Genomic DNA, 15,436 nt, shown 5'->3' with positions numbered 1-15,436 from the left:
AGACTCTGGGCCATGCCATGGAGCAGCCGATGGGGAATTTCAGATCCTGACCCTCATAGTACAGTTGACCGTCGTCTTTCTTGAACAAAACATCCAGTTTTGGTACTTCAGCGATGCTGATAACCTAAAATCTCTTACCTAAACACCTGGGGGAATGGGGGTGGGGCGGATGGAAGAAGAACACTTTCAGGGCCCACTCTGGCTGCCTTTACTCAGGTTTTTCTCCCCGTGCTTATATTCCAGTGCCATTTATCAGAATCATACTTTCACACTGATTTTTGGGACAATGAGAGAAAAATTAAAGTTCCATCCATTCTTCAAGCAAATGTTACCTCCTCCAAAGATATCTTTCCAGATTCCTGGGACTCTTTTGGGTGGAGGTGAAGGGTCTGGCGTGGAAGAGGAGCTTAAGTTGTAACTTATTCATTCATTCCACAGCAGGAATCAACCATGCTGTAACTAACTGTGTCCCCACCCGTCACAAATTTCGTTCTTTGACGACATGGATTCTACCTCAATTTAACTGTCATCAGCAGGGCGCAGTTCTTTGCCTCGAAAGGTGGGAACCTACCTGTGAGTGGGGCAGAACGAGGCGGGAAGCTTGAATGAGGGTTGAGGGTGATTGGGGTAAGGTAATGATTGGTTTCCTCCCACCCTCCCCTCCCCCGCACCTCGCATCCCCAGATTGCTCCTGCAATCCCGGCAGCCAAACTAGAGTAGTAAGTACTTCTCAGGTGCTTCCATAACGTCCTGAACTCCAAGGCAGTGAGCGTTTCTACTTAAAGTGTTGGTTTAGTTGCCGGCTTTCCCCTAGTCTGTGGGACCGGGTTGACTCCCCAGAGCTTAGCACAGAGTAGATGCTAGGTAAATTTGTGTTGAACGGATGGATAGATAGATGGATAAATGGATGGATGGATAGATGGGTGGGTGGATGCGCGCGTGTCTCATGTCTCCCTCACCATCCTCCCCAGTTAACGACCCTTAGCCTGGCAAACTCGGGAGCAGCCGCTTCAGGGTCCCTTCCCCCGGGCCCCGCCCCAGCCGACCCCACCTTTCCGCGCCGCTCCGCCCCGCCGCCCCCTTCCCCGTGGCCCCTCCCCGCGCAGGTCCCGACTCCCGCCGCACCTCCTCCGGCTCTGCAGTGGCGGCGGGGAGGCGAGTCGGAGAGCCAGCGGGGCCAGGGCCGGAGCCGAGCCGGGGTCGGGGCAGCAGCGGGGACCCTCGGAGGCGGGGCCAGTGGGACTGCGATGGGCGTGGAGATCGAGACCATCTCCCCGGGAGACGGTACCGGGCGGCCGAGCTGGGGGAGGAGGAAGGGTCCCGGGGCGGAGCCGGGCGGGCGGGGGTCTGATTCAGAGGTGGCGCGGAGGGTGCTGAATCCGAGGCGGGCATAGGATGAGGGCGGTGAGAGGAGATCCCAGGAAGGATTGTTGGGAATCTAGCAGACGATCCTCCACCATCCCCTTCCGCGCCGGCTCACCTAGGGGAACGAAGGCGGCGGCCAGGAGGCGGGGGTCTGCGGCCCGCCACCGCCCCGGGGGCCTCGGGCCGCCGCTGCCTCGGCTGGAACCTCTCGGTTATCCGCTACTGCTGGTTTCCCAGGGCAGGCTTTTAGTTCTGCTTTCCCTGCCCTGCTAGGTGAGCTCTGGAAACAGCTGGAAGGGTTCTCTTCTGTTTGGGGCAACCCTTTCCAATGCGCCCCCCTCCGGGCCTCCGGTCGGGCGGCCCCTGTGGGCTGGGCGGTGAGACGTTGTGGGGACCGAGCCAGTCTGGGAAGGAAGAAGCGCTCCCTCCGCCTCTGCATCTCGCTTTATCCTCCCCGCCCCACTCAGCCTCTCCAGCCATCCTGTACACTCCCATGGCTTTCATTACCGTCTGCAAACCGATGGCCTCCAAACTTAAGCCTCCAGCTCAGATCTCCGACCTGAGTTCAAGGTGGTCCATTTATCCAGCTGCTGCTCGACCTCTATCTGGATGTCCCACGGATACCTAATTCAGCAAGTCCAAAACAACTAACTCTCCTTGTCCTCCCCACTTCCAAGCGCTCCTCTGTATTGCCTTTTCCCTGTCCCCACGACTGGCACCACTCACTCCCCCAAGCCAGACATCTCTTGTATAATTGGGTATGGATGTGCAAGGAATAGCCAGTTTTAAATTTTTTAAATGAAACTTAATCCAGTCCAGAGTCCCCATTTCTGCAGCAGAATTTGACAGACAGATTTCACGTGAGACATAACTGACAACCCCCACCTTCTCTAGGAAATGAGAGGACCTCAGGGTTCCAGGCCACCCTCCTCGTTAAAAGGCAGTGATTCCTAGATCCTAGCCACTACCCTGATCACCCATCAGGTACAGACTTCTCTGACCCAGCTGGGAACTATGGTGCTGGGTCCCAGGAGGCATCTCCCTGACACCTTGTCACACCCCAGGGCACTGTCATTGAGTTCTGCCAGGGGGCTGCAGGCCTCTTCTCCCTTCCTTGGTTTATAGTAGCTTTTAGAGTTATTTTGAGGGAGAGAGTGTGCACCCCCAGTGTGCACACACACAAGCTGAGGAGAGACAGAGAGACAGAGAATCCCAAGCAGGCTCCACCATGTTTGTGCAGAGCCAGATGCGAGGCTCCGTCTCAGGAACCCTGAGCTGAAATCAAGAGTTGGGCACTTAACCGACTGAGCCACCCAGGCACCCCGAGGGAGATTAGATTTTTAGAGAAAGCCTGAAAGAGCTTTGGCCTTCTACTTTTAACAGTCTAAATTCTTGAGCCAGGAAAGCACAGAAGGGCCAAACTACTGTACTGTTACATTGGGGACACCGTCTTGGTCGAGCCCCACACCAAGTCCTTTCAAGTCCTTTTGCTGAAAATTTCTGGGTTCCATCCCTGTAGCCCCTGCCCTGGTTCAGGCCAACATCACCTCTCACTTGGATTTCCGCATATCCTCTAAACTGGGCTCACCACCTTCAGTCTCACCTCTCTGCTTTCCATCTGGCCTCCCTAACTCACCACCTATTTTTCACACCGTAGCCTGTGGACTCTTTAAAATGCATATGTGACTGTTCTGTCCCATTCTGCTCCTCACCCTCCCCACCCCCCGCTTCGTGTTTTAATGAATCTTCCATCTCCTTCTGCAGACAGATGGTAGTCCGGCTGAGTCTTACCCTCCACACCAGAGCCTCATCTCTTCCTACCAGTAGCAACCCCCACTACCACCATTTCCCCTAGCTTTAGCAGGCTGCCTGCAAATTTGTTAAACACGCCAGTCATTCTGCAAATATTTATTGAACGTGTACTATGTAGTTGGGGTTAGAGCGGTGAGCCAGACAGGGATCCCACTGTAGCTCGATTCTAGGCCTTTGAACATGTTGTTCACTCTTCCCAGATTATCTCCCTTTACTTCCTCTGGCAAACTGCTTATCTTCTAAGACTCAGTTGAACCATGATCTCCTCTCAGATGCTTTCCCTGACTCCCATAGAGTCCTCTACATGTTGGCTCACTTGTTAGCTTCCCAAATGCTTTGTTACCCAGGCTTGTGGCCTGGTAAATTCCACCCAGATTTATAGCTCCAGTACAGATAACTCCATCTGCCTATTGCAACATAAACTCAGATAGATGTCTAATAGGCATCTCAAAATTGGCAACTGCTCGGGGCGCCTGGGTGGCTCAGTCGGCTTCGGCTCAGGTCATGATCTTGCGGTTTGTGAGTTCAAGCCCCGCGTTGGCTCTGTGCTGACAGCTCAGAGCCTGGAGTCTGCTTCTGCTTCCGTGTCTCCCTCTCTCTCTGCCCCTCCCCTGTTCATGCTCCGTCTCTTAATAATAAATAAACGTTAAAAAAATATATTTTTTTAAATTGCCAACTGTTCAAATCTGCTCCTCCCCAGTCTTCCCCACCTGGAATTAGTTCCACTCTCCATCCAGTTCCCCAAACTGAAAACCCAAGTGTTGTACTTGATGTCTCCCTCTCCCTCATCCCAGACCCATCTCCACTCCATTAGTGTACCCTGTCAGTCCCGCTTCCCAAATATATCTATTTTGCTCTCTTCTCTGCTGCCACCACGTTAATTCAAGCCATAATTGATTTCCTGTCTGGATTATTGAAACAGGCACCTAATCGTCCATCCTACACACAGCAGTCAGAGTGATCTTATAAAATCTTAATTCAGATTATGTCATTCTCTTGCTTAAAACCCTCCAGTGGCTTCCTGTTGCACTTAGAATTAAATCCGGCTCTGCAATGCTGGGCATGATCTGGCTTTTTCCCACTTGCTTCCTTCTCCCTCTCTTCTTTCCAGGCACCAGGCCTCCTTTCTATTCTGCAAATGCTCCAGTCCTTTCCTGCCCCAATGTTTGTGCCCTTGGAGCTCCCTCTTCCTGCAGTGCTTTCCCCAGCATTTTGCTCATCCTTCAAGATTCAGTCCAAATGTCACCTTTTCTGAGAAGCCATCCTGAACCACCCTTTCTAAAATGGTCTGTCCATTGTATCTCTCTTTAACTCATCATTGTGTTTATTTCATTTAAAGAATTATCATAATCTAGAGTTGTCTTGTTTATTTGTGTATTGTTTTGTTTCACCCCATTAGAATATAAACTCCAAAGAAGTTGGGATCTTGTCTCTATGGTTTACTGCTGTGTCCCTGAAATCAGGCCCAGGCTTTGCATATAGTAGATACTCTGTAAATATTTGTGAATGATTATGCTTATTAATCCTTGGTTGCAGTCATCCTCCTCCATTGTAATCTATTATTTATGGATCTGTTTCCCTAACTTCACCATGAGTTCATAGGTTGCTCTGTGTTTCTGGAATCTAGTCCATAGTAGGCTGTCAGTAAATGTTTGTGGAATGGGGGCACCTGGGTGGCTCAGTCAGTTAAGTGTCCAACTCTTGGTTTTGGCTCAGGTCATAATCTCACAGTTCATGAGCTTGAGCCCCGTGTTGGGCTCTGTGCTGACAGCATGTAGCCTGCTTGGGATCCCCGCACTCTCTGCTCCTACCCCACTTATTCTCTCTGTCTCTCTCTCAAAATAAATAAATAAACTTAAAAAAATGTTTGTGGAATGGATGAAAGAAAGTAAAAGGAATGATCAAAGAAAAAATAATGGGGTGCCTGGGTGGCTCAGTTGGTTAAGCATCTGACTTCGGCTCAGGTTATGATCTTATGGCTCCTGCATTCAAGCCCCTAGTCGGACTCTGTGCTGACAGCTCAGAGCCTGGAGCCTGCTTTGGATTCTGTGTCTCCGTCTCTCTCTTTCTGCCCCACCCCTGCTCGCGCTCTGTCTCTCTCTCTCTCAAAAATAAATAAACATTCTTTAAAAATTTTAAGAAAGGAAGATAGAAAGGAGAGAGCATAGTTGAGGAACCCAAGGGAATAAAGTTCAAATCAAATAAAAAGCCTCATACAAGGCACAGAGCCAGAACTAGAGCTGTGGGCATCTCCATGGTATGGAGGGGAATGTGGGTCAGAGCTCTGGGTCATAGTCACATCTGAATGTCCCAAGTGACTTTTTCCAATGCCCTATTCATTCATCTGCCTTCATGTCTCCTTGCAGGAAGGACATTCCCCAAGAAGGGACAGACGTGTGTGGTGCACTACACAGGTAGGCTTTGCTCCCTCAGCCTTCATCCAGACCTGCCCCTCCCAAGGGAGGTCTCTCCTCTGCTACTCCTCTCTAGAGGTATCTGCTCCCTAGATCAAGCCTAAAGCCCAAGGTAGCCAAGTCTCCCTGTGACCAGTTGTCTCCTACTTCTCGAGCCAGCCTTGTGGGCATGGGAAAGGGGGCTTGCAAGGTTACTCCTTCCCCATTTGTACCAGCAGGAGCCATCTGTGGAGCCAGCCTCTAATTGGGCCAAGCACCTCCATTCCCTTCCCTCCATTGTGGGCAGGGTGGAGCCTGGCCTTCCTTGTTCTGTCTGATATTTAGAAATCCCTTCTTGAAGCTCTGAGAGCCCTGATCTTCCCTGCAGGCTCCCTTTTCCTCCTACAATATTATTAGAGAAGGGGAGGGTGACTTCCTCAGCATTTCCTTTCTTTTTTCAGAAATAGACTGTTCAATTCAGCGTGCTGTTATTGAGCACCTACTGTGTGCAAGATGCTGTGTGGGCACTGGGGACACAAAGGTGAAAAGGCAGGATTCCTTCCTTCTTTGGGGCTGTGGGGAGTGGCAGAGCCAAGTCATCCAGAGGCTCTGCTGCAATGTGACAGCTGGGGCAACAGCAGTGCCTGTCTCAGGGCACTGTGGGACTTGCAGGAGAGCCCCACATCTCTGCAGACCCCTCTTGGATGCTCTGTATTGGAAGGTCAGGTGGGCTGAGGAACATTCTAGATGGAGCTCCTGAGGACTGCTGGCAGGAAGACAAGCAGGTATTTGTTCCAAGAGAAGTGAATGCTCTGCCTTGTGACCTGCTTCCCAATGTGGCAAAGTTGGTGACAGCCACTTAGCAGACGGCAAGGCCAGTTTAATTCCTAGGACGTATTCAGATGGGGCCATTTTTAGCAGTTCTCTGGGCCAGTGTGAAGTGCCAGGTTAATTCTAGGCAGACGGTGTGGGTATTTCTCAACAGCTGTGTTGCCGGTGGCTGGCGTCAGTGAGCTAGAGCTGTGTGTTATCTCCCTGTGACTGGCCTAATTACCATGAGTCCCCTGGGGCCTCTGACCTGTGTAATTGATTTATCTGTTCTACATGTTGTAGACAGACCAGTGCTTATCAAGTTACTAAAACCACAACATCCTTTTGCAAAGACTTTTCAGAGTAGATACAGGGAGCAGGCCATGTGCATTAAACACTAGCATCAGCCAAGAGTGTGGGGAGGGACCGTCTCATCAAACCCAGCAGGAGATGATAGGGGACTTTTTGGTAAACTTTTTAATTAAAAATAAATACAGTAGAGGACATAAATCTAAGATGTACAGCTCAATGGAATTTTTCGAAGTGATCACACTTACATAACCACCACCCAGATCAACATGTACATTTCCAGCACCCCCTGGCATCTCCCTCCTGCCTCCTCCCAGTCATTACACCTCCCTGAAGGTAACCAGCATTCATACTTTTGTCCCCATCGATTGGCTAGGCCTGTTATTGAATACCATATAAATGGAATCACAGAGTATGTAGTCTTTTGTGTTGGCTTATTTCACTCAATACTATGTCTGTGAGATTTGTCCAGAGTCATTGGTTCTTTTTTATTCCCATACAGTTCATCATATGAATGTACCACAATTTATCTTTTCTAGAATTGATGAACACTTGGGTTTCTGATAGTTTTTGGCTGTTATGAATACTGTCGCTTTGAACAGTCTTGTAGGTGTCTTTTGGTGCACGTATGTACACATTTTGTTTAGGTATATACCCTGAAGTGGAGTTATTTGGGCATAGGGTTGTACCTATCCTCTGCTTTAACAGATACTGCCAAACAGCTTCTCAAAGTAGTTGTGCCAATTTCCACTGCCACCAGCCATGTAGGAAGGCTCCAGTTCCCCTGCATCCTCATCGACACATGGCGTTATCACCTTTTTGTTTTGTTTTTGGCCCACTCGGGTGGGTGCCCAGTGTATCTCATTGTGGTTTTGATTTGCATTGCCCTGATGACTAATGAAGTTGAGTACCTTTTCATGTGCTTACTGGCCATTCGAATATCCTCTTTAGTCTGCTCGAGTTTTGTCCAGTTATAAAAATTAGGTTGGATGCCTTTTACTTACTGATTTAAAGGAGTTTTTTTTACATATTCTGGATATGAGTCTTTTGTTGGTTATACTGATTCCAGTCACCTCCCATGCCAAGGCTTGTCTTTTCACTCTCTCAATGGCATTTTTTGAATAGAAGTTCTTAATTTTAATGAAGTCCTACATATCAATCTTTTCCTTTATAGTTAGTACTTCTGTGTTCAGCTCAGAAGTCTTTGTCTATTCCTAGGTCATGAAGATATTCTTCTGTTTATTATCTTGTAGAAGCCTTATTATTTTATTTTTCATACTTACATCTGTGATTTATCTGGAATTTTTTTGTGTGTGCATAAAGTAGGGCTCAAGGTTAATTTTCTCCATATGATATATAGTTGATCCAGCAACAGCAATTGAAAAAAATATATCCTTTATCTGTTGCATTGCTGTGACACCTTTGTCAAATCAAGTAACCGTATAGATGTTGGTCTGTTTCTAGGCTGAATTGTTTTGGCTGAACTTGTAGCTATAGATAACTGTATCTGGTCTGAAGTATATGAAATCTGAAGAAATTGGGGAATGAGGAAGTCAATTATCAAATGGAGTGTGTGTGTGTGTGTGTGTGTGTATCCATACGTGTATATGTCCAAGTATATGTCTGTGTAATTATATGTAGATTTGTGGATCTAAATATTTTCTTAGCATCTGTTTGAGCATCAGGGTTTTTTTTCTGAATGTGTGTGCTTAGGTGCCCATGAGCACATGTGAACATCTCTGTGTATTGGAGTATCTTAGCAACCTGTGTGTATGCATGAGTTTTTGTAAGACCTCCTTAGTAAAGGGTTTTCTCCTTTGCCTGATTTAATACCCAGGGCAAGAGTCCAATTTATTCTACCTAGAAAGTAGGAAAATAATACTCTCCCTTGTATATATTTAAATTGTAGGAATTAGAAGACGTGGAATCATGGATGCGCAGACATTAAGCTTGTTCAGACCGCCCATGTTAAACATGGCATATCTGAAGCCATGAGAAGGGAGTGATTTGTCTAACTTCACACAATGAGTTAGTGCCAAAATGAAGTCAGTATCCAGTCTCTGAACTTACAGGCCAGATCTTTCTCTGGTCCCAAATTGGCTTTTGTCATGGTCTGTGGGCTGCAGAAAGAAATCGTGGAAGAGCATAGTTTACAGGCCTGACCTTTGAACTAGTCACCGATAAGAACTAAAAATACCAAAACAGCTCTTGAGGGACACCTGACTGGCTCAGTTGGTGGAGCACGTGGCTCTTGATCGCAGGATTGTGAGCTCAAACCTTACATTGGGTCCAGAGATTGCTTAAATAAATAAACTTTAAAAAGAGAGAAAGATACAGTTCTCGAGCCTTAGACAGCTGGAATGAGACAATATTTGTACATCAGGGATGACACCTGGCTAAGGGAGGCTGCAGACTGTTAGAGACAGCACTGGGGTGTTCCAGATTCAAACAGGCCCTTTTTATGGGGTGCGGGGGCCACCATTGACTGGCTGGGTCACCTTACTCTGTTCATTGCAAGGGGGGGCGGGATGATGTAGCCTTTGTTTTTTTGTTTTGTTTTGTTTTTTATGAGCAGGGGAGAGGGGCAAAGGGAGAGAGAGAATCTTTTATTTTTTTAAATTTATTTATTTATTATTTCTGAGAGGGAGAGAGAATGCACACAAGTGAGGGAGGGACAGAAGGAGAGAGGGAGACACAGAATCCAAAGCAGGCTCCAGGCTCTGAGCTGTCAGCACAGAGCCCAACACAGGGCGAGATCATGACCTGAGCCAAAGTCCAATGCTTAGCAACTGACTGAGCCACCCACGCGCCGATGATGTGGCCTTTGGGTTTTGCATGTTGGGGGAAAACAGGTGAGGACTCAACCTGAGGCAGAAACATCCTTAGGCTGAGGAAGTAGCACAGAAAAAGTTGTAAAGTGCAGAGGTGTTTGAGAAAGGTATATTTGAGAGGTATTTGGGAAAGGTATTTGAGAAAGGTGTGACCTGAATAAGACATGGGGGGAAGGAAAGGAAGAGGAGAGCAGAGAGAGGGTTATCAGACAGGCAGTAGCTAGATCTTGAAGTGCCTGTGCCCAGTGTAGGCATTTGGATTCTGCCACAGGGAGCTATTGACAAGAGGATATTGCTATCCCTTTAAGCAAGAGAGTAATATGACCAGATACATGTTTATGAAAGACCGTCATTCTGGGTACCGAGTGGAGACTGGAAAGGAGGAGTGAGAATGGAGAGAAAGACCAGTTAGAGGGTGTTCCTGTGCACAAGTGAGACATGATGGTGACTTGGTGTGGTCCCAGGGTGGTGGCAGTAGAAATGGAGCGTGTAGAACGTAGGTAGATTGCAAAGACATGTAGGACTAAGTGATAGGCCATATTGAGGGGGTGGGTAAGGCAGAGTGAGGTATCTGGGTTTCTTGCTTGGGCAACAGGACGGGCAGGGAGATCTGAAGAGGCGCAGGTTTGTACAGAATAGGAATTCCATTTTAGACATGGGGACCCAGAATGGGGTGTTAACTCATGGCCACAGCTCTTCTCCACCCTATTCTTGCTTTCACAGGAATGCTCCAAAATGGGAAGAAATTTGATTCATCCAGAGACAGAAACAAACCTTTCAAGTTCAGAATTGGCAAACAGGAAGTCATCAAGGGTTTTGAAGAGGGTGCAGCCCAGGTAGGATGAGGATCCTCATTAGGGGGGATTTGAGGAGTTGGAGTCTGGGCTCGGTATACCGCCCCTGCCCTATCACAGACCGCCACTGCTTTGACTCTACTGCTACGGCATGGTGACGCCATCTAGGTTCAGCCGCTGGCTTTGTGCCCCCACTCCTTCCCTTTCATTGCCAGCATGACTTTAAGTCACTGGGGCTCTCATTCCAAGCACATCCCTGTGGGCTTGCTCAGAACTAGCTACGAGCTACCAGCTATCTGGGACTGAGGCAGCTAGAGAGTTGGGGGGCGGGGAGGGGAGTGGTGGGCCAAGGTATTTTTTTTTTTAACTTAAAAAAGTAATTTCCGACCTTGCAAAAATATCACGGAAATAGTTCCCGTATATTCTTTACCCAAATGTTAACAGTTTACATAACCATGGTAAAACGATCCCATTACGTTAATTTGTGATCAATTACACATTAACATTGATGCAGTACTGTTAACCAATACATTCAAATGTTTGAGTTGGTTATTAAAATTTTTAGATCTGTTTATTCAAATTTCACCATTTGTCCGACCAATGCCAGACGTTCTTGATGACTGCTGTGTGGAGCCCTGGTTCACACTCTTCTCCCTCGGTCTGTGAAGTCATATGGTGCTTTTAGTGTAGGTCTCTTAGCCCTCGCCTCCTTGCGGTGGCCTCTGATTGCTTAACGTCTTTAATGGACTGCTTCTCTTACCTCCTCGATTGTGTACGTGTACATGTGCTGTTTATACACCCTCTTTAGGTTCTTTTGGAAGGGGGTGAGGAACAATTAGGAATACCTTGAAGTGTTCAGGCCATGCGCTAAATGAATAACCAGCAGTGGTTGTCAGATGAATGAATTTGGGACCACTTTGTGGAAGTTAGTGCCCCACAGTGAAGTCTCTGCTAGTCTGAGACAGAATCCAAATTCTACATCACTTCAGTGTGCCACACAGAAAATTCATCTCAGATCTTCAGGGTTATCAGGAGGATAGTTTGGGAAAATGCCATAGTTATCTTACTTTTTTCTTTTAAATCAAGCTGGGTCCTCTTTCTCCTCTCCCCATCTGCCCCCATCCCTGCTAGATGAGCTTGGGGCAGAGGGCGAAGCTGACCTGCACCCCCGATGTGGCGTATGGAGCCACGGGCCACCCTGGTGTCATCCCTCCCAATGCCACCCTCATCTTTGACGTGGAGCTGCTCAACTTAGAGTGAAGGCGGGAAGGAGCTCGAAGTGGCTGGAGATGGCTGCTGCCCACCCTCCTAGCCTGCTCTGCCACTGGGACGGCTCCTCCTGCTTGGGGCTCTTGATCAGCGCGCTAACCTCACTGCCCCGCAGCGTTATCCATTCTCTGCCCAAGTTGCTCTGTATGTGTTCGTCATTGTTCACGCGCATCTTTGCTTAAGGAAACTTCGGTTGCAAATCAAAACATTTCAGGTTGTGCATTTTGCGTGATGCATGCAGTAGCCATTTCTGATCGCAGAACACAGATTTCTCGTTCGCACAATCTACACTGCCTTACTTAAGCCAGACACACAAGGTGCTCAGACATGAAATGTACATGGTATACACAGAGGGACTTGAGCCAGTTACCTTTGCTGTTACTTTCTCACTTAGAAGTTCTGTTGGCTGCTGACTTACACAATGTCCTCTTTGGAAATGATATGTAAAATAAAGGCTCTGTGCTTGACAAATTCCTGTCCATCCTTATTGTAGGAAGGAAGTGCTTTAAGGAATGCATAAGCCAGTTGCCCTTGGGAAAGAGTGGAAAGGAGACTTCCAAGTAGCCAGGAATGATAATAAACATGATAGCTATGATGTGAGTATTTGTACATGCCAGGCCTTGTTCTATATATATATATATATATATATATATATATTTTTTTTTTTTTTTTTTTTTTTTTTAATTTTTAAAAAAAATGTTTATTTATTTTTGAGAGAGAGACAGAATGCAAGTGGGTTAGGGGCAGAGAGAGAGGGAGACACAGAATCTGAAGCAGGCTCCAGGCTCTAAGCTATCAGCACAGAGCCGGACGAGGGGCTCGAACTCCCGAGCTGTGAGATCATGACCTGAGCCGAAGTCGGACGCTCAACCGACTGAGCCACCCAGGTGCCCTGATATGTTTTTAAATACAGTTGCCACCAACCCTCTAAAAAGCCCTACAGGGTAAGTATTAACTTGCCACTCACCTCACAGGCTCAGAATTCTTCTCTGAATAACTAAAGGAATATATTGTGTTTAAACTGCTAGCAGTCCAGCATAGGATTTGAGCACTTTATGTGACCTTGCAACGTCTGTCTGTTTGGACTTAGAGGAGTTCCCGACCCAGATGGAAAAACACTCACTGTGCACCTGAACAAATGAAGGGTGTGTTAGGTCTTGGAGCCATACACTAACTCACACTGGGAAGTTACTTTTGAAAGGAATGTGTGATTCTGAGCTTGTTTTTGTATTTACTGCTTAGTTTCATCTAGATTTGCCCTCCCATTGGGGAATTACTTTGGAGTAGAATGTAGGATTCTGAACTTGTTTTCACATATACTGCTTATTTTCATCTGTATTTACTGTAACTTGTGGAAATTCCCACTTATTGCTGGTGGGTTGTGTGTTTGTCAAAGGAGCCTGGGGCAATGTGGTTAGATTTTTCTTTTGACACAGGTGAGGAAAGCTCTTAGCCATAGTCAGGGTTATTCTGTCAGGACTTGGAATTAAGATTGAGGAGAGGCTGAGAAGTTAGCAGTACTTACGGAGAAAATGAAGTGAGAAAGGGACTGCTTTACTTTTTTAAGTTTATTTATTTGTGAGAGAGAGAGAGAGAGTGTGTGTGTGTGAGAGTGGGGCAGGCACAGCGAGAGAGGGAGGCAGAAGATCTGAAGCAGGCTCTGTGCCAACAGCAGAGAGCCCGACATGGGGCTTGAACTCACAAACTGTGAGATCATGACCTGAGCCAAAGGCAGACACTTAACCAACTGAACCACTCAGGTTCCCTGGGGCTGCTTTCTTTTTAATCACCCAGTCCTTGGACTCACTTCTGTTACAGGAGCAGACCAGAGGGTGCTGTACTCCTTCCTTTCGAGTATCGTTGTTCCTCACTTTCCTTGACGACACAAACGTCTGATAATTTCTCAGAACTTAGCCTTTGAGACATACTCATGTTTTCTGCTGTGACACCAGGAGAATAAAATTAAAAATGGCATCAAGGACCATTTCAGGTGTCCACTATAGAGTCGTATAAGGTCTTAGAGTATTCAGAGCCTAGGTGGTAATGAGAGACACCCACTAAGGGAACAAAAACAAACCAACCAATGCAAGTAACTACTCGCTAGCACCTGAAAAGGATACATTAGGCTTTGCAGGCCTTGCTTTCCTGGCGCTCTTAAAAGATGATGCAGAAAATGATGAGACACCATGCTAATGAGTTTGGACATTGTCCTGTGAAAGCCACTGAAAGTTGTTCAGCAGGAGTGGTGATGAGATCCATGTCATACCAGTTATTTTCAAATTCTTTGTCAACACTTTATCTATTCGTACAAAATCTTTCTCAGAAACTCAAAATTTAACCTGGGTAGACACAAAGCAACTCTAGCAGCTCTTATGCATTCATAAGAAAACGCATATGAGCATGCATGTACACGTGCAGGAACACAATCATCCCTTGTGCTTTTTTATAATTTATTTTGAGACAGAGAAAGTGCATGTGGAGGGGACAGGCAGAGAGAGCGAGTGAGAGAATCCCAAGCAGGCTCCACGCTGTCAGCGCAGAGCCTGACACTGGGCTCGATCTCACGAACCGCAAAATCCCGATCTGAGTTGGGACCAAGAGTCGGACGCTTACCTGACTGAGCCATCCAGGCGCCCCACCCCTTGCACTCTTAAAAGCAGTTTGAAAAGCTGAGCCTTCAATGCCTGGTGCAGTGGACTGATTTTAAGTATATCCTCAGCATCAAAGCACACACAGACCTGGCAGAGTAGGTGCTCAATATTTATCTACAGAATTCAAGTTCTTATAACTTAACTGGGACAGGCCACAAAATTGCCAAATAACTGGAATTTTTAAAACTCTTAGCCGTAGGTCATGAAATTCAGCTAACAGACTAATCCAGATGATGGACTGGCCATCATTGTCAATAGAAGCAATTTTCCCTGGTTATTAACTTAAAACAACTGCCCTCAAGGCAAGCCAGTCTGCCATGTAGACACAAGCACACTGTAAGTCTGTTTACCCCTTACCAAAAAGCCTTTAATGTTATTTATTTTTATGAGAGAGAGAGAGAGCACGCAAGATGGGGAGGGGCAGAGACAGAGGGAGACAGCTGATCTGAAGTGGGTTCCAGAGTCCAATATGGGGCTCAAATTCATGAACTATAAGATCATGGCCTGAGCTGGTCAGATGCTTAACCAACTGAGCCACCCAGGCTCCCACCAAAAAGCCTTTTAGAAAATTATTTTACATTAGTAAATACCTAAAGGGGCACCATGCATTACACAAATTATAAGGAATTCATAAAAGCATTCATAAGAAAATTAAAGCTATGGCTCCTTTGTGATCTCCCTGCCCTTCTTAGAAATAATTCTTTCTCCTCTTTTATAGAGCTTTCAAAAAGCACTGACATTATTAGTCAGTAATTAAAAACAAGGGTAATTTCTTCATTTTCAATAGTAGGCTTTGGCAAGACAGTACCCAAAGTATAAAACAGCATATTTTCTTAAAGCTAAATGCATTTAAAAGTAGATACTTTTGTACATTTAAATGATTCAGTGCTTATACCCTTCAAACTGATTTGGGGTTATAGTTATATCCAAAACAATTGGTCCACATTTTTCCATTTGGCCATGCCTAAACTATAAAGAGAAAATTATAGTTATCCTCCAAGCTGCCAAGCTGTGGTGAATGTAAAACCATACAATTTCCATGCTGTGGGAGCATATAAGAACAAGCATTAAATACTCCATTTATGGCAAACATATACTATGAGGGAAGGTCCAAGATATTTACAGACACTTGTTAACCAAAGGGAAAGACTACACAATACAGTCTTAGACATGTAACAACCAACACCACTACCCAAGAAGCT

At 46.5% G+C, this 15,436-nt stretch overlaps 1 protein-coding gene across 7 annotated transcripts in view; it reads left to right on the top strand.

Annotated features, from left to right (window-relative positions):
• FKBP1B (FKBP prolyl isomerase 1B) overlaps nt 1-15,436 on the top strand; it is a 42,255-nt gene that overhangs the window by 15,909 nt on the left and 10,910 nt on the right. Inside the window, exons 1-4 of one of the 7 annotated variants that reach the window (XM_042982408.1) lie at nt 1,161-1,284; nt 5,544-5,591; nt 10,244-10,356; nt 11,446-12,054. In XM_042982408.1, the coding sequence (XP_042838342.1) occupies nt 1,248-1,284; nt 5,544-5,591; nt 10,244-10,356; nt 11,446-11,574 (327 nt within the window). In that variant the 5' untranslated portion in view covers nt 1,161-1,247 and the 3' untranslated portion in view covers nt 11,575-12,054. Of the gene's footprint in view, nt 1-438; nt 560-1,160; nt 1,285-2,259; nt 2,313-5,543; nt 5,592-6,031; nt 6,103-10,243; nt 10,357-11,400; nt 12,055-15,436 lie in introns of those variants that run through there. The other 6 variants (XM_042982410.1, XM_042982407.1, XM_042982406.1 and 3 more) reach the window with 6 other exon arrangements.

This window comes from Panthera tigris, chromosome A3, assembly GCF_018350195.1.
Source record: "Panthera tigris isolate Pti1 chromosome A3, P.tigris_Pti1_mat1.1, whole genome shotgun sequence".
NCBI classification, from domain to species: domain Eukaryota; kingdom Metazoa; phylum Chordata; class Mammalia; order Carnivora; family Felidae; genus Panthera; species Panthera tigris.
Note: the sequence above shows the minus strand (reverse complement) of the source record. Positions and strands in the feature narration are given on the sequence as shown.